Source organism: Syzygium oleosum, unplaced genomic scaffold (genome assembly GCF_021117445.2).
Source record: "Syzygium oleosum isolate NSW1041296 unplaced genomic scaffold, Sole_v2.1 Sole_v2.19, whole genome shotgun sequence".
Lineage (NCBI taxonomy): Eukaryota > Viridiplantae > Streptophyta > Magnoliopsida > Myrtales > Myrtaceae > Syzygium > Syzygium oleosum.
This window is the reverse complement of record NW_026607503.1, coordinates 2,098,656-2,118,037: the sequence shown is the minus strand read 5'-3', so window position 1 is coordinate 2,118,037 and position 19,382 is coordinate 2,098,656. Positions and strand designations below refer to the sequence as shown.

General features: G+C 42.7%; 2 protein-coding genes and 1 pseudogene across 2 annotated transcripts; all 3 read right to left on the bottom strand.

Moving 5' to 3' along the window:
- Positions 1-4,469: 4,469 nt before the first annotated feature.
- On the bottom strand, positions 4,470-7,066 carry LOC115670543 (UDP-glycosyltransferase 87A1-like). The gene is made up of 2 exons (XM_056320075.1): positions 6,445-7,066; positions 4,470-5,924 (listed from the first exon to the last, which is right to left on the bottom strand). The coding sequence occupies exons 1-2, from the start codon at positions 6,950-6,952 to the stop codon at positions 5,065-5,067; spliced, it is 1,368 nt and encodes a 455-aa protein (XP_056176050.1). The 5' UTR covers positions 6,953-7,066; the 3' UTR covers positions 4,470-5,064.
- Positions 7,067-9,218: 2,152 nt separating this feature from the next.
- LOC115670541 (UDP-glycosyltransferase 87A1-like) lies at positions 9,219-11,498 on the bottom strand. The gene is made up of 2 exons (XM_030591853.2): positions 10,784-11,498; positions 9,219-10,214 (listed from the first exon to the last, which is right to left on the bottom strand). The coding sequence occupies exons 1-2, from the start codon at positions 11,280-11,282 to the stop codon at positions 9,373-9,375; spliced, it is 1,341 nt and encodes a 446-aa protein (XP_030447713.1). The 5' UTR covers positions 11,283-11,498; the 3' UTR covers positions 9,219-9,372.
- Positions 11,499-14,378: 2,880 nt separating this feature from the next.
- On the bottom strand, positions 14,379-16,607 carry LOC115667610 (UDP-glycosyltransferase 87A1-like; annotated as a pseudogene).
- Between the last annotated feature and the right edge of the window lie 2,775 nt (positions 16,608-19,382).

Sequence of the window (19,382 nt, the reverse complement as noted above, 5' to 3'; positions counted from 1 at the left end):
GACCTAAAGTTGGGAGTTTTTCATGGGAAAAAAAGAGTTTATGGTAGAATTGGGGTTAGATCTAAAGTTGAGGATTTTTTTATGGGACAAAAAAAAAAGTTTATGACAGAATTGAGACTGGATCCTTAAGTTGGAGCTTTCTTTAGGGTATCGGGCCCTCCAAAATGTAATCATAAATGGAATATATATTAGGGAAAATTGACATAAATAAAGAGAAAAAATATTGCATAGTTTGAAGTTTGTCACCAAACGTGAAAGAGATCATACATAAATAAATGTGAAAAGGAAGGAAAAAAAATATATATATATTCGGTACCCTTTTCTTTTTTATGGGAGTATCCAACTCAACCATGAAGAAGATCTCATTGAGAATTGAAAGATGGAGGGTGAGCTCGGCTAGGCTTCCCCATTCAGGGCATGGAATCAGAGAGCACTTGACCACTTTGTGCTGTTTGCGCAATCAAATTCCTTTCGTCATCTAGATATTAAATTAACACCGCCGCCACACGAAGCGAATGCTGCTCTATCGCACAGCCCCGCCGCGATCTCGTCCATCTCGGAGCTCGGAAAAGAGAGGAAACTTCCTAGGGAACTGCGCGGCTGGCGATCCAACCGTCTCAAATGATCCACGGTCTATTCCAAGCCGACTCGTCTTGTGGCCTTTCTCATGTTCCTAAATACTTGCATTATTTCTCGCCGTTAGAATATGTTTCGATTTTGAGCCCGTTGAATTAAATCCGACCAGTGTTAATTGTGTGGAAGCCCGACCAGGATTGAAGTGGAAGTCAACTGAGAAGGGATGATTGGTTCTGTGTAATATTCATAAGTTGTCTCTTCATGTATTTGAGAAGAAGTAGGTGATTTAGTGGCGTCCCAAGATCCTTTGTGGCTTTACATCCTGGTGCGCATCTCCTCGTGAATTACATCTTGGGTGGTGTTTGTGAGATTAAGATATCATTTCGAGAGAAATTTTTTGAAAGCCGAAAGGTTTATGTAAGATTATTTGGTATAATTAGGGACGTGAAGATATTGGTTGTCATATACGTCATATCGCTTGATAGATAATGTAATTATGTGAACTCTCCTCGTGGAGCAGGTCACACGACCGAGCCTCGTAACTGCACTATCCAAATTACTTTCTGTCTATAGCTTTGTCCAAACGTTGTCGGAGTTAGCTGAAATTTCATTATATTGTCCATGCAACCGAGGTCTACAAATTATTCGGCTTCGTTTGTTGAAATCGTTCTCCAAATTATCTCTTGTAATCTCCAATAGTAGTTAGATTTTCTTACGCCATTTCTGTTAATCCACCTTCGAGACGATGAAATGCTATTTTATTGTTGATGTTGAGCCTCTAATGTGTAACTAGAGAAGAACCTTTGTATATCATACTATATTTGATGAGCGGTCCGTGGCTTTTCCCGCATTAAGTTTTCCACGTAAAAATCTTGGTATTGTTGTTGTTGTTGTGTCTTTTTAATATTTCAGAATTAGGTTCGCTTATTTTGAGGTTGTGTTGCGAGAATATACTGCTGTTTATTGCTATTGCACGGGTAAAGTTGATTTTGGTCGGTTTAGTTTTGGGGAAGAAATTGATCATAAATTGAGTTAGTTCTTAGTGAAGTGTTGCCCAGATCTCTCCAACAAAAGATCTGGGCAAGTTGTAAGCTTCCGTCGGATGTCAGCAAAACGACACTAGAAGTGCCAAAAGTTTCGTGCAGCGCTCACTTTAGTGCCAAAAGTTTTCTCCGATTCATTTAAGTGCCAAATCGGAGAAAAACGATCGTTTAAGTACCTCCGCCGAGAAATTCCAGCCAAATGACTACGTGGCTTTTATAATTGAAATTTTAATAACAATCGACGTATTATTTTTTTAAAAAAAAATTCCAGTCCCGCGTGGCTCAATCCAACTTGGCTGAGTAGTGCAAAGCAACGTCGCTTAATCCAGTCTAACCCATCCGATCCAAAAACGACATTTGACGCTCCACTCCCCGGCATAAAAACGACTCCCGTGTCCCGCCGCACCACCATCCGACGTTCGCTACCTACCATCCATCACCGCCCACCACAAAGGAAAAAACTCACTCCCAGCCACGCCGCCGCCAACCCATGCACGGCCATCATTGTCCCACGCACGATCACCATCAATCACTACGCCGCCTCGCCATTCTCCTGAAGGCGTCACCCAGCCGAGCATGGGAAAGAGACATAGACGATCGCCAATATTTCTGGGGCAGCCGCCATAGACGATCGCCACCTATACCATTCACCGCCCCTCGCTGGTCGTTGGCGAAGCCGCGGTCAGCTTGTCCCGTTTCTTCTTCTGTCTTCTGGCGAAGAAGGCTTGGGAGAGTTTAGGACTCACCCGAAGCTCGTTCACCGGTGTCAACCACTAGTGACGATTTTCCTCACCGTTTTCAAGCCGCTGGAGCCACTGCCGACCGTCGCCATTCGTCGTCGTCCGAGAGCGAACATAAGAGTAGCTTTGTTCTGCATTGTTTCTCGGCCAGGATGCTTGAAGTGCTTCCAGCTTGTTCGATCCTCCTCCGCCGGCTTTGAATCGTTTGCGACGATGCCACTAAGACCTTCCCTTACCAGTTGAATAATTAACGGTCACAAAAAATGGCTGTCTCCGTCGATTCTCATTGCAGTCGCCATTGCTCTGTTTCAACCCACGTCGAGCTTTACCCACTTCTTTTGGCTGGGAAAGCTCGAAGTGGCTCGCACACGTTTGAAGACCTATCCCCGACACCCATCAGCTTAGGGTGCGCATGACAACCATTCTGTGCTCGGGAACTATTTCTGAAAAGAAATGATTTTTTTTTATTCTGTGCCCGGAAACAATTTCTGTGCATTTGAAGGCGTTTGGTAAACTGTCCAAAATTTCTATTCTTGGAATAGAAAAGAACATAAATGCGTTTGGTAACTACACACAAATTTCTTTTTATTAATAATATTTTAATAATATTTTGAATTGTTTAATTTTTTTTTTCTTTTTACCCAGGCCATGGCCGGTCGCCGGCGACCGGCCACAACCCAAGAAGAGCAACACAAAAAGAAAAAAAAGAAAAAGAAGAAAAAAAACTGATTCTCAAAATTGTGCCGAGAAACAAGAAGTAACTTTTTTTTACTTCTTGTTTCTCTTCTAAAACTGTTTCTCGGCACAAATATTTGAAAAAATGTGCTCGGGAACAAAAAGTTTACCAAACGCATTTCTGTTCCCAAACTATTTCTGGGAATAAAAGAATAGAAATTTTCACTGTTTGGCACGTTACCAAACGGGCCCTTAGGCGACTTTTTTAGAGCCTCTGGGTTCGGATTCCGTAATTGCAGGCAAAGGACTCCTTCAGCCAAGTAATTTCATCGTCCCTATTCTCCCCTGTTTTGGTGAAGTTTGAGGCTGAGAATTGTCCACGTCACTCATGTGTAAATCATTGAAATCCGAAGTCTCGTTTGGTGAGATCATATCGATGTTCCAGTGTCAGTTCATGGCCAAGATGTTCTTCTTGAACTCGGTAGCCCACAATAAGAATAATATTCATCTTCTTCTTCACTTCATTAAAACGAATTTGAGCCGCTCGTCATGTTTCTGCTCTCCATTTGCAAAATTGAGCTGTTAATTTTGGGAACAAACCAAATTAGGATTTTGATTTTGGGTTGAATGGTCCTTAGGATTTCGAATTGGGAAATTTCTTTCAATTTGCAATTTAGGGTTTATATTTTGGGGCAAACGTCGTAGACGACGCCATTTAGGGCTTTATATGTTAACTGGGCACGCCGGCGGGCCACGTCGATCGCAGAAATTAATAAAATGTGGCAATTTTGGATTTCCAGCTATCCAAATCGGAATTAGTACTTAAGTGATTTTTTTTTTAAAGTGGCACTTAAGTGATCCAAAAAAAAAAATTTATCACTAGAATGAGCGTCGTACGAAACTTTTGACACTTCTAGTGTCCTTTTGCTATCGGATGTCACTGCCTTTGTATCCACGGCAACGATTGTAGGTGACTTCACCATTTCTGGGAGAGTCGAGACATAATAATTGGAACGTGATTTTTGTTTTGTTTCGGAGTACAAGAGCAACCCAATTCCATCCAAACAAAAACAATTGTGAATGGGCTTACCAGACATATCAACAGGAAGTTGTCAGTTTGTTCAAGAAGATGGAAGTGATGAAGGAAAGAAAAAGCCGAGGCCGCCATCGGCCAAAACGATGCCGCCATCGGCCAAAACGATGCCGCCAGGATACTTCATAGAATCCGGCTGCGGACTGCCCCAGAAACGAAATTGTCAGCCGATAATGAAGCCGATCCAGCAGTTCTTCGAATGGAGCTTCCATCTTGGTGAAAACAGCCTCCACAAATTCAGAGAAACGTTGAGCCCGTACTCGCTCGGGGCAGGAGCAAGTACAGGACTGTCGCGCAGAATACAAGCTGAGCCCTCGGAGATGAAGAAGGTAAGGGTGATGTTGGGGGTTCTGGCCATGAATGCTGCAGAAGTTCATCATGGGGTTGATGTGGCCTCTTCCAGGATAGAGCAATGTCACCTCGCGAAAGGTGCCGGTGGCAGTGGCCGTCGTGCTGGTGGTGGGCGGTGATCTGAAGTCCATTTGTGGGCGCTGGTGGTGACTGTGTGATAAGACAGCGTCCTCCGACTTTGATGCTAATCAGAGTACCGCGTGATTACACTTACAATCAAATATAGCTCCACTAGGTGATCAAAGTGTAGCGAACCATACATGGTACATGAGTTGCCTAATGCCTATCAGTGCACGGAGTGTTCAAATGAATTTTTTCATCCAGAAAGAACGTTTCGACCCAATGTGGTGAGTCGGCTCATCAACGACTCCTATTGATGCCAAATAATTGAGGTTGTGTACAGCTCATTCCGGCTCCCCCTTTTGCGGTTGTCCCCGGACCACCACTTGAGAGTTATTCCGTCAGGAAGACATTCCATATAGGTAACTGGCGTGCTGTTGATAGTTGGGTCCGCTATGTGTGTTGTACTGATTCTGTCCTAAAAATCTTGCCTATCAATTTAACTGCAGAAACATCACTGATCAACTCATACATTAAACCTTTCTGAACTATCATTGCAATAGGAAATGTCCCTGAAGAAGGCATTGATGTTGGTCTCAGTCGATCCATCTTTTCCGATCGCTTGCCAACATACCTCCTGGAGATGCTTGGCCTGTCTCCTGATCTCTCTGCTTTCATTGTCTTCCAAATCCATGAGCTTACGCATGAGCCCTGTGATATCCGTGCCCACCCTCCATCCTATTTTCCAGTCTTCGACGACTAGTGATGCATTACGGTGTTGATCCATAGCTATGGGATATACGAGCATAGGAAATCCCATGAAAACAGCTTCCAAAATGGAATTCCATCCACAATGCGTCCAAAACCCGCCAACCGACGAACGTGACAGCACCCTCAACTGGTCGCACCATGGCACGACTATTCCCCTATTGCTGCATAACTCTTTCAACCTCGAGGCTTCCTTGTGCCCCGTCCACACGAAACGAATGCCACTGTCACGCAAACAGCCTGCAATCTCATCCCTCTTAGAGCTGGAGACCGAGAGAAAGCTTCCGAGGGAGATATATAGGACGGAATCGCTTGGCTCACGGTCCAACCACTTTAAGTAATCGGCTTCATTCAAACAAGAGTCATCTGCAAGTCGAGAGAGAGGGATGGCCAGACCGATGGTGTAGACTGGGAACGACAAGCTAGCTTTAACAGCATCGACAGCCGGACAATCCACCTCATACACAGCCGCGAGCAAGAGATACTTAGACTCACGTGCAATCTTAAGAGCGTCAAGGAAGTCTTGTAGGATTGGATCATTCCTCCCAGAACGGATCAAGTCTGCTAAGCGTGTAGGAGGAAGTCCAGGAATGTAATCGACCTGCTCGTCCCCTCTTTCTGTGACAAAGCAAAGACAAAGCAGAGTACATCAAATAGACCCAATCTTCGCGCACATCAACGACTGCTTTTACTAGTTTCTTCAATGCACTGGGATTCAGATGCAGCTGGCACACCGTGTCTCTGCTTAAGCGGTCACCTCTATACAGGAATTCCAATTCAACTGAACTGAACTGAAAGCATTTCAGGCTTGCCATCTTTATTGGTTGGTCATCTTGTCCATCCATATAAAACTTTAATCTGGAAAATTTTAGACGGTGGAGAAGCTACGGAGCACGCGTTCTGTGATCTGAATGGCCGATTGAAAAGTTTGAGGAACAATGGTGAAACTCATTGTTCAGATTTAGCGGAATAGATTATGCCAATCACAGGTCAAGAAACAGGCAACTCCTACTTAGAAAAACAGAAATTCTCAAAAACATAATTGGTTATCCAGAGTCCTAAATTGGCCCTAAACTGTTCTGTCCTTTTAGGCCTACCAAGAGCAACAATGATAAGACAAAACGGAGACTGAACTTACCAGACAAATCAACCGGGAAGTGACCGTATCGTTCCAGAAGATGGAAGTGATGGAAGAAAGAGAAAACCCAGGCCGACATCGGCCAGAACGATGCCACCGGAATATTCCTCCAGTTCCCCGTGCGGACGGCCCATTTCAGCGAAGTGTCGGCCAGGATGATAGTTGGCACAGGCCGGAGCCAATCCAGCAGCTCCTCAAATGGATCTCCCATCTTCGTGAAAACAGCATCGGAGAATTCGGAGTAGTGCTGAGCTCGGACCAGCTCCGAGGGGAGCACGTTGGGGATGGCGGCCAAGGATATGTTGGCGGGCTTAGGCTCGGAACCGATGAAGCCGAGCCACTCCTCCGTCACAACGAAGGTGATGGCGATGTCTGGGACTCGGGAGGACAGACTCCTGCAGAAGTTCATCATGGGGTTGATGTGGCCTCGTCCCAGGTACGGCATCGCCACCATGTGGAGGCTGCTGGCGGCTGCCATGGCGGAAGTTGACGACCCTGGAGCTTCCATTTTCTTGAAGTTGCTAGGGCCTAGGGGCGTCCAAACAGGTGGATTGTTCTTGGAGTTCAATCACGGTTGTTGAACTTTGGTGAGTTGACTCATCGATCAGCGGATGGGGAATAGGGGCGAGCATGGTTCCAGGTTAGAACCTGAAGCCTAAGAACCTGATCAGTAGGAACCTGTAGGTTTCAGGTTCCAAGGTATATCGGGTAAGTTCTAGATTTGGGAATCTGTTTCGATGCGTGGGTTCCAGTTTCTAGGTAGGTGAACCTGGAACCTGAAACCTAAATAAGTTTTTTGTGTTTTTTCTTGATCTATGTCTTCATGTAATCATGCGGTGTTTCATGGCGTTAGATGATGAGTATATAATTTGAAACTATTAGTATAAGTTTTCATTTTATGACTTGTTAATGTTTCATATTTTTCGTGTGTCTAAATATAAGTTATGATTAGTGGATCATAGCAGAAAGTAGTGGTTGTTAAATATGATAATTCACTGCAATTGTTCAATTAATAATACAGGTGAAACCTGAGTAGACCGTGAAACCGACTCTCGAACCTGTGATAGGATAGGTTTCAAGTTGCAAAAAATGAGGGACTTATTATCATGGGTGGAATCTATACGGAACATAGAACCACTCACTCCTAGTATTGATTCATGCAATGAGTTCTCATTTTAATTATATTTATTTGAATCGTAATGACAGGAAAACTAGTCTTTTGTATTTTCTTTAGTAAATGACAAGCTTGTTCAGTATTGTTGCGTTAATGAAATAAATAAATAAAAAGAACATGTTAGACCTTGGAACCTGTGTAAGGTAAGTTCCAGGTTTCAACGGATAGGTTCCAGGTTACAAAAAATGAGGACCCTATACGTGATGGTAGGTTCCAGGTTCATGGAACCTGGAACCGCTCACCCCTAGTGAGGAAGGTACAACGACGTATTAGTGTCCGCCCTTCTCCCTCACCACCTGCTTTTGTCGTTTCCTAGTCATTGTGAAGAGAGAAATTATTATATGATAAAGAAATTTACAAGATTAATACTAACTGAAATTTTGCCATACATAATTCAAGATTTGATTGGGAATATATCCATTCACAAAAAAAACATGATGAACTCTATTTGGTTCGAATTCGCCTCGACGAAGAAATTCCTTTTTACCGAAATTCGTTTTTCGATTTTTATTAGAGGAAACATCTTTTGTGGTGACTCCAGACACGAAATATCACAGTTACACAAGGAAACCAATAGGTATAGTTTAACGTAATTTAATCGACGTTAAAGTACACAAGATAAAGATACAACATCAAAATAATTTCGACGAAGCACCTGGATCTATAGCAAAGATACATGCTGGAATTTGATCGGCAAAGAGATATTTGGAAACTACAACTAAATACACACGGAAATTGAATCGACGATGAATTATCTGAAAGCTACGGATATGACTACAATATGGCAATTGAAAGATAACAAGATTTGTTTGTGTGCAGGGATCTACAGTACACAAACACTGGTATTTATTATTTATAATGTTCACAACATAACTGTCTATAAGTAGTTCTTCAGCAGTTTAGTCATACCTTCACATCTCCGAAATTTTCGGTTCTATATTTTCACATCGCCACGCTTCTCATCTCCCGGTGGTTCCTAAATTCAAGTAAATGAATAACTTCCTAATCTATGTAAGGTTACAAGGACTTACAATAACATTTATACTCAAGAAGCTCAAATATTCGAAAATATTGCTACTAGGCAGTTACACGTTATTAACTTCATCCTAGATAACTAATGTTTGTTGTCGATAACTCATTGGTTGTCCATGCTCTTCAACTTGTCTCATTGGTTGTCCATTATCTTCAAGCTGTCAACATTTATCTAAAACAACTAAAATATCTGAAAATATCACTAATAAATTTTTCGCCTTACCGAAAAAAAAAAAAAAAAAATTTTTGAATATTTTTTCTTTCTTTTTCTTCCATGCCTGTGCTGGCACCAGCCTCGCCTGGGCGAGGGCAAGCGTCGGCGAGGCCAACCCTCTCCCAGGCTAGGGTGGCCTCACCATGGAAGTGATGGGCTCGAGCTCGAGGGTCTGTTCAGTGAAGGGTACGAGCCACTCGGCGTGTTCAATTGGGGCAATCGCTTCCCTTTGCTGGGTTGGCTGGATCTGTGGGGCGCGAGGAGAAGGCATCAGGAGCTCTGCGAGACGGTGAACGTCTTCATGGGTCGGATTGTGGAAGATCACAGGATGAAGAGGAAGGTGATAGGTGAGGGTTGTGGAGATTCCTTGCTTGATTTGGAGAAGAAGAACCGTCTCAGTGAATTGCATACTTCCCTGTGCAGTTCCTCCTACTTTTTGTCATACAATGACCTCTAAGTTCAAATTTAAATTCAGAAACATCACTGATCAACTGATACATTACACTTTCTAAACTTCACTGAAATGGGAAATGTCCCTGAGGAAAGAATTGATGTTAGTCTTGGTCGAACCATCTTTTCCGATCGCTCGCCGACATAACTCCTGGAGATGCTTGGCCTGTCTCCTGATCTCTCCGCTTTCATAGTCTTCCAAATCCATGAACTTACGCAAGAGCCCTGTGATCTCCCCGCCCACCCTCCATCCGACCTTCCAGTCCTCAACGACTAGCGTTGCATTACCGCCTTGATCAATAGCGATGGGATATGCAAGCAGAGGAACTCCGGTGATAACAGCTTCCCAAATCGAATTCCATCCGCAATGCGTCCAAAACCCGCCAACCGACGAATGTGACAGCACCCTCAACTGGTCGCACCATGGCACAACTATTCCCCTATCGCCGCACAACTCTCTCAACCTTGAGGCTTCCTCGCGTGCCACCCACATGAAACGAATGCCACTGTCACGCAAGCACCCTGCGATTTCATCCAACTTAGAGCTGGAGACCGAGAGAAAGCTTCCGAGGGAGATATATAGGACGGAATCACTCAGCTGACAGTCCAACCACTTTAAGTAATTGGCATCATTCAAACAAGGGTCATCTGCGAATCGAGAGAAATGGATGGCCGGACCTATAGTGTAGACTGGGATAGACAAGCAAGCTTTAAGAGCATCGACAGCAGGATATTCCACCTCATACACAGTCGCAATCAAGAGATACTTAGCCTCATGTACGACGCTCAATGCATGAAGGAAGTTTTGTAGGGTTAAATCAGTACTCCCTGAACTGATCAAGTCCGCTAAGCGTGTCGGAGGAAGCCCGGGAATGTAATCGACCCGCTCGTCCCCTTTTTCTGCGACAAAGCAAACAAAGCGGAGGACATCAATCAGACTCTATCTTTGCGCACATATAGCAAAGGCCGCTTCCACTAGTTTCTTCGATAAACTGGAGATTCGGACACAACTGGCACACTCTATCTCTGCATTAGCAGTTATCGCTATACAGGAATTCGAATTCAACTGAACTTGACTGAAAGCATTTCAAGCTTGCCATTATTGGTTGCTCATCTTGTCCGTCAAAACACTAAAACTTCAATCTCAACATGCATTCTGTGATTTGAATGGCCCATTGAAAAGCTTGAGGAACTATGGCGAAACTCATTGTATAGATTTTTACCTGCCGATTATGCTAATTTTGGGTCAAGAAACTGAAACCCCCTTTAGAAAACAGAAATTTTAGCAAAGTAATGGGTTATCTACAGCCCTAAACTGGCTCCATAGTGTCGGGTGTTTTTAGGCCTGTCAAGCATTGTGTAACCAGAGACACTGTTTCGACCAAACAAAAAAAACCAGAGACACTGTAATTGCAGCACCAGAACTCAGCGACACGGCTATAGCAAGACAAAACGGAGACTGAGCTTACCAGACAAATCAACCGGGAAGTGACCGTGTTGCTCAAGAAGATGGAAGTGATAGTAGAAAGAGAAATCCCAGGCCCCCGATGGCCAGAACGACGCCACGGGAATATTCCTCCGGTTCCCCGCACGGACGGCCCAGCTCAGGAAAGTGTCGACCAGGATGACGGTCGGCACAGGCTGGAGCCGATCCAGCAGCTCCTCGAACGGACCTCCCATCTTGGTGAAAACGGCATCGACGAATTCAGCGTAGCACTGAGCCCGGACCAGCTCTGAGGGGAGCACGTTCGGGATGGCGGCCAAGCATATGTTGGCGGGCTTAGGCTCGGAACCGAGGAAGCCGAGCCACTCCTCGGTCACAACGAAGGTGATGGCGATGTCCGGGACCCTGGAGGACAGAATCTTGCACAAGCTCATCATGGGGTTGATGTGTCCCCGTCCTGGATATGGGATCGCCACGATGTGGTGGCCGGCGGCGGCGGAGGTTGATGACGACGGAGCTTCCATTTTCCTGAAGCTGCGAGGCCGTCAAACCAGTAAATCTTTCTTGGAGTTCAATGGAGGTTGGCGAACTTGGTTGAGTTGACTCATCGATCAGCGAGCCGGGCAGGTAAAACAACGAAGCTAGCGTGCGTCCATCTCCTCCGCCGCATGCGATTGTCGTTTCCTCGTCACGGTGGAGCGAAAAATTGTCATATGATAAAGCACTGTACGAGTTTGACCGTAAGTGGGATTTCGTCGTATATTTGAACCGTCATATATGAAGGGTCATTGTTCATGAAAATACACAAGAAGAAGAAATTTTGTCAATATATGTAGAAAGACGAAAGATTCAAAATTCAAACTCTGCTTGAGGAAGGTTGTTGTACGTAGGGGTGATCGGTTCCTTTGGGAACCGGGGACCAAACCAATTGGTCCTAGTGGTTCGGTCCGATTCCGGTCCAATCTAAAGGAATCGGTCACTTTTTTTTCCCATTTAAAAGTAACATTATGTTCTCCATGCCGGCTACACATAATCACAAAAACAACCGTGCAATTCAAGCCAATGCGGTGACGAATTGTATTCCTCATACCGACTATACATATGTTGTAAAATTTGAATTGTATTCCCTATACCGACTACACATAATTACAAAAAAAAAGTGTATGTAGTCGGTCCAGTTTCCCTTGAAACCGGGATCTAGACCGCCCGAATACCGGTTCCACTTTTAGGAACTAGGAACTGGACCAACACTCCCGAGAACCGGACCAAACTGTCCGGTTTGGGCGGTTTTTCGGTTTGGGCGGTCCGTTTTGCACACCCCTAGTCATATGATAGACCCCTGAATTTTGATACTGAAACATTTGAGGATATTCAAGAAAATAAAAGAAAAAATTGCGATCCTTAAAATAAAGGGTTAATACCACGAAAAATCCTAAACTGATACACCTGTGACAAATTTACCACAAACTATTTTTTTGATCACAAAAAATCCCAAACTGGTACACCTGTGACAATTTTACCCTGAACTATTTTTTTGACCACTAAAAACCCCAAATTGGTACACCTGTGATAATTTTAGCCTGAACTAATTTTTAATATTATTTTTTACTTTTTCGAATTTTTTTATTTTTTCTTTTCTTTTCTTTTTCCTTTCCTTTTCTTTTTTTTTTTTCCTTCATCTTCTTTATCTTCAACTTATGGTCGGCGAGGTCGGCCTTGCCCATCCCTGGCGAGGTTCAACCTCGCCAGTTGCTGGCGAGGGGTCATCCTCGCCGTCGCTAGCGAGGCTCGGCCCCGCTGGCAACTGGCGAGGTCGGCCTCGCCCAGAAGCAGCGAGGTTGAGCCTCGCCAGCGACGACAAGGACGACCCCTCACCGGCAACTAGCGGGGTCGAGCCTCGCCAGCGACGGCGAGGACGACCCCTCTCCCGCAATTGGCGAGGTCGAACCTTGCCAGGGGTGGGCAAGGCCGACCTCGCCGTCGTTGGCGAGGCTCAACCTCACCGCTTCTGGGCGAGGCCAACCTCGCCAATTGCCGACGAGGCCGAGCCTCGCCAATGACGGTGAGGCCGAGCCTCGCCAGTGACGGCGAGGACGACTCCTCGCCGGCAACTAGCAAGGTTGAACCTCTCCAGGGGTGGGCAAGGCCAACCTCGCCGGCTGCCGGCGGGGCCGGCCCCCGCCTCTGGCCGGTCGCCGGTCGGGGACCGGCCATAGGTTGAAGATAAAGAAGATGGAAAAAAAAAAAGGAAAGGAAAAAGAAAAAATAAAAAAAATTTCGAAAAAGTGAAAAATAATATTAAAAAATTAGTTCGGGGTAAAATTGTCAGGTGTACCAGTTTGGGGTTTTTTATGGTCAAAAAAATAGTTCGGGGTAAAATTATCATAAGTGTACCAGTTTGGGGTTTTTTGTGGTAAAAAAATAGTTTTGGATAAATTTATCACAGGTGTACCAGTTTAGGATTTTTCGTGGTATTAACCCTAAAATATAAGAGGTCCTGTTTATTTTATATATTGATAAGGATTTTTTGGTGCAGTACAATAGTGTTGGAAGGTTTAGACAATTCTTTCATCTCATGTTTTTCAACGCACGCATTTACTAAAGTTTACGACGTTATTTAACATATTAATTTTTCATAGCCTCTTTAGCGATCGTCATGTGACTCGATCTTGTAAGCGGGTCCTAAACTTAAATACGTGATCGTTTTCAATTAGTATTTATATTTATACAATCTTTGTCTTCTTGCCAGGAGAGAGATCTTTGTGGCGTGTTCGGTAACTTCTCAAAAGCGTTACTAAATTTTAGAAACATAGCATCAGCGCTCAAATTTAGTAAGAACGTTCATTTGATGTTTCGAAAAATTCAAACACCAAACAGTATTTATCTGTGAAGCTTACCAACGCGTTGAAGTTACTAAGTCCCATACGAAATTAGATATTCTTTTCAAAATTACCAATTATTCCGATAATTTGTGAAAATTTATTTGCGCAACTAAAGTCAATTAACTCTTCTTTGAAATTTTATAAATTTCGATTAGCAACATGTATTTGATTGTTTCGAATTTAACAACTTTTGAATTAATATAATAACATTTGTTTGCACAACCTACCAATGTTTTAAAGCCACCGAATGTTATATGAAATTACCGACTCTTTTTTGAGTCAACATACCAACTTTTAGTAGATTGTTTCAAAGTACCAGCAGTTCCAAAAACTTACCAACAATTATTTGTGGAGTTTACCAACGGTTGAAAGTGATTTTTAATGTGATATATTGACACCTTTGAAAATCACTAACTTTTCCAATAGTTGGCCAATTTTTATTTGTTGAGCTTAAGTTGCCAACTTTTTTTTTTTGATAAAATTACCAACTCTTAATTTGAGTCAGTTTTTAACATTTATTTACCAAAATCTATTTGATAAATTATCATCGATTCAATAATTTATCCACAATAATTTGCATAATTTTCCAACTTGTAAAACTACTAAGTATTATATCAAAATAACCAACAATTATGTGAGTCCACTACCAAACATTTATTTAATTGATTTGAAAGTACCAATTCTTTACCAACATTTGTTGGGATTTCACCAACGGGTAAGGTTACCGACTCACGTAAGAAATTAGAAATTAGCAACCACTTTTAAATTTAGCAAAAATTTTGATAATTTACCAACAATTATTGGAATGCAGAAACATCACCGATCAACTAATAAATTCTAACTTTCTGAGCTGTCATTGCGATGGGAAATGTCCCTGATGAAGGAATTGATGTTGGTCTCAGTCGATCCATCTTTTCCGATCGCTCGCCGGCATACCTCCTGGAGATGCTTGGCCTGTCTCCTGATCTCTCTGCTTTCATCGTCTTCCAAATCCATGAACTTCCGCACGAGCCCCGTGATCTCAGTGCCCACCGTCCATCCGACCTTCCAGTGCTCAGCGACTCGTGTTGCATTCTGGCCTTGATCATAAGCTATGGGATATGCGAGCAGAGGAACTCCGGCGAAAATAGCTTCCCAGATGGAATTCCATCCGCAGTGCGTCCAAAACCCGCCAACCGACGAATGTGACAGCACCCTCAACTGGTCGCACCATGGCACGACTATTCCCCTATCGCCACACAACTCTCTCAACCTTGAGGCTTCCTCGCGCCCCACCCACATGAAACGAACGCTGCTGTCGCGCAAGCACCCTGCAATCTCATCCATCTTAGAGCTGGAGACCGAGAGGAAGCTTCCGAGAGAGATATAAAGGACAGAATCGCTAGGCTGACGGTCCAACCACTTAAAGTAGTCGGCATCATTCAAACAAGAGTCATCTGCAAGTCGAGAGAGAGGGATGGCCGGACCGATGGTGTAGACTGGGAACGACAAGCCAGCTTTAAGAGCATCGACAGCTGGATAATCCACCTCATACACGGTCGCGAGCAATAGATACTTAGCCTCGCGTGCGATCTTAAATGCTTTGAGTGCTTCTTGTAGGACTGGATTATTCCTCCCAGACTGGATCAAGTCTGCTAAGCGTATCGGAGGAAGTCCGGGAATGTAATCGACCCGCTCGTCCCCTCTTTCTGTGACAAAGCAAAGACAAAGCAGAGGACATCAAATAGACCCAATCTTTGCGCACATCAACGGCTGCTTTTACTAGTTTCTTCGATGTACTGGGATTCAGACGCAGGTGGCACACTCTGTATCTGCTTAAGCAGTCACCTTCATACAGGAATTCCAATTCAACCGAACTGAACTGAAAGCATTTCAAGCTTGCCATCTTTATTAGTTGGTCATCTTGTCCATCAATACAATAAACTAGATCTTCAATCTAAAAATCTGAGATGCTGAAGAAGCTACGGAACATGCATTCTGTTATGTGAATAGCCAATTGAAAAGTTTGAGGAACTATTGTGAAACTCATTGTTTAGATTTAGCCTAATAGATTTTGCCAATCACAGGTCAAGAAACATGCAGTTCCCCTTGGAAAACAGAAGTTCTCAAAACAAAATTGGTTATCCAGAGTCCTAAATTGGCCCTAAACTGTTCTGTCCTTTTAGGCCTGCCAAGCATTGTACAACGTGAGACTGTAATTGCAGTGCCAGAACTCGGTGACAACAATGATAAGACAACACGGAGACTTGAACTTACCAGACAAATCAACCGGGAAGTGACCGTATCGTTCTAGAAGATTGAAGTGATGGAAGATAGAGAAACCCCAGGCCGCCATCGGCCAGAACGATGCCACTGGAATATTTCTCCGGTTCCCCGCGTGGACAGCACATTTCAGGAAAGTGTCGGCCAGGATGAGAGTTGGCGAAGGCTGGAGCCGATCTAGCAGCTCCTCGAATGGATCTCCCATCATCGTGAAAACAGCATAGATGAATCCAGAGGAGTGCTGAGCCTGGACCAGCTCCGACGGGAGCACGTTTGGGATGGTGGCGAAGGATATGTTGGCGGGCTTAGGCTCAGAACCGATGAAGCCAAGCCACTCCTCTGTCACAACGAAGGTGATGGTGATGTCTGGGACTCTGGAGGACAGAATCTTGCAGAAGTTCATCATGGGGTTGATGTGGCCTCGACCCGGACACGGCATCGCCACCATGTGGAGGCTGCCGGCGGCTGCCATGGCAGAGGTTGACGACAACGGAGCTTCCATTTTCTTGGAGTTCAATCAAGGTTCTTGAACTTGGTTGAGCTGCCTCATCGATCAGCGGGTTGGGAAGGTAAAACGATGGAGTTGGCGTACGCCCTTCTCCTTTGAGAAAGAACAAAGTAACAAAGAAATGAAACTACACAAGAACCAGATCAATAGAAAACCTCGTCACCATAGCCATTTCTTTATACTCTATAAAAATTCATCTGAAAGCCCTCCATCATCACCACACACGCGGACACACAAGGACAAAAATAAGATGGGATAATGACACAAACAGTCCCTGAACTTTGGTATAATATGCAATTTGATCCATGAACTTTTAATTTGTTCAATGTAGTCCCTGAATTTTAGTTTAATGTTCAATTTGGTCCATAAACTTTTAATCTGTTCAATGTGATCCCTAGACTTTTAGTACATGTTCAATTTAGTCCTTGAACTATATGAAAATGTTCAATGCAATTCTTGAACTTGAATTGATGGAAGGACTACATTAAACATTTTCAAATAGTTCAAGGACTAAATTGAACATGTACTAAAAGTTTAGGGACCACATTGAATAAATTAAAAGTTCAGGGACCAAATTGAATATTATGCTAAAGTTGAGGGATTACATTGAATAAATTAAAAATTCATGAACCAAATTGCACATTGGACCAAAGTTCAAGGACTATTTGTATCATTTTCCCAATAGAAAAGGAAGAGAGGAAGAAGAAGATTATGAGAGAGGGGCTCTGCACCGTTCTTATATGCTTTCGGTCATGGAGGATTAGGGTTTTCGCTCCTCCGAAATTATGGTTGTGCCCCCCATGGGCCGCGGTGTCAATTCCGGGCCGGCTCACTCTTGGGCTGCGGCCCGTCCCGTTTTTGGGCCCGATCCGGGAAACGGTCTCTACGATGCCATGATCAGCGAGAGCTCCGTCGAGTCCCACACTTGTTTTCAGTCAAAGTCTCTGTTCTATTCTTCACTTCACTTCACTATCTTGACGTAGAGCCAAATTTTCAAACGGACCTTTACTCTCAACATCCTTCACCACCAGCTAGTGTGGTTTCCTCGTCACGGTGAAGAGAGAAATTATTATATGATAAAGAAATTTACAAGTTTAATACTAATTGGGATTTTCTTATATATAATTCAAGATTCGATTGGGAACATCCAATTGCAAAAAAGAAAAAAAAAATATGATTGGATTCTAAATTAGTATCGCAATGTGATCGCGTCATCGCCGTATATTTGCGTACACCGGCAATAATAAGCTGAAAGATCTTAGACAGAGACTTATGGAACAATGATTGTGCAGCCTCGAGTCCAAATGGGAGGACTCTCCATTGGAAGTGCCAATTTGTGATGCGGAATCGCGTCTTATATGTGTCTTTAGGATGAATTTCGACACGTGTCACGCGGCATGTAAACCATAAGTTAACATCTTGAAAAGATCAAGTGAAATCACTTTGTCCCGAAATATTGGAATTGTCATATTATGGAAAGTTATTATCGATAAAAATACACAACATAAAGAAACTGTATCGCTTTAAGTAGAAAGAAATAATATTTTATAATTAAGAATCAACATTAGGAAGAATGCTGTGTAATGAAAAATTTGCAAATTTAGATGTTGAAAATATTTGAAGGATAAAATAACACTATTAATTTACCCCATTTGTCCATGGACATATAATTTATAAAGTAAGTCATTAAGGGGATTCAAGGGAAGGAAAAACGATAGTGATCCTTTATAAGTAAGAGGTCCTATTTATTTAATACAAGGGTCGATACCACTAAAAATTCCAAACTGATATACTTGTGACAAATTTACCCTAAACTAATTTTTTGACTATCAAAAACCCCAAACTAGTACATCTATGACAATTTTACCATATGCTAGTTTCCGTTAAATTTTACCGTCAAATTTTTGAGTTGGATGACATACGGCAGTTGACGGGTGTACCAGTTTGCAATTTTATCCTCCGTTTGTCACAGGTGTACTAGTTTGTGCTTTTCCGTGGTATAAATCCAATTTAATAGAGGGTAAATTTGTTACAAATGTACCACTTTGGAGTTTTTGGTGGTCAAAAAATTAGTTTGGAATAAATTTGTCACAGGTGTACCAATTTGGGGTCTTTCGTGATATCGATGTTTGGGTTTGGTCCAATTGTATTAGAGGTCTAAACAAATCTATCAATTTATGTTTTTAACCCATGCATTTACAACGATTTTTAACATATTATGTTTTGTAAACTTGATTGTTATATAAATCGATCTCATAAATTTGTCCTAGATTTAAATGTGTGATCGTGCTCAGTTAGTATAAACACTAATACAAGTTTTGTGCCCTTGCCAGGATAGGCCCCCCATGTGCATCGTGAGCGTATCGTGTCCTAAAAATGGGCAGTTTAAAAGCGTGAGTAAATTTCAAACATTGACAATTTATTTTGGGTTATTAACACAAAAAATTTCAAACTGGTACACTTGTGACAAATTTACTCGAAATTATTATTTTGACTACCAAAAACCCAAAATTTGCACACCTGTGACAATTTACCCTTCGTTAGTTTCTGTTAAATTTTACTGGCAAATTTCTTAGTTAAATGACACATGACAATTGACGAATGTACCAGTTTGGGGTTTTACCCTCCATTTGTCCCATATGTACTAGTTTGTGATTTTTTTGTATTAATTTAATTTAATGGAGGGTAAATTGATCACAAATGTATCAATTTGGAATTTTTAGTGGTCAAAAAATTAGTCTAGGGAAAATTTGTCATATATATACTAATTTGGGGTTTTTTGTAGTATTAACCTATTTATTTTTAACAGACAACTTATTTAACCTTTAACATGTTAATATATTACTAATAATTTTGTGGAAGCATCGTCAATGATCTAGCCAATAACATTTTAATAAGTTACTAGGAGTTTTGTATAACTAAAGTCGAAGAAGCCAAAAAGTCTTTTTCTCTCACGCTCTCTCTTCTCTCTC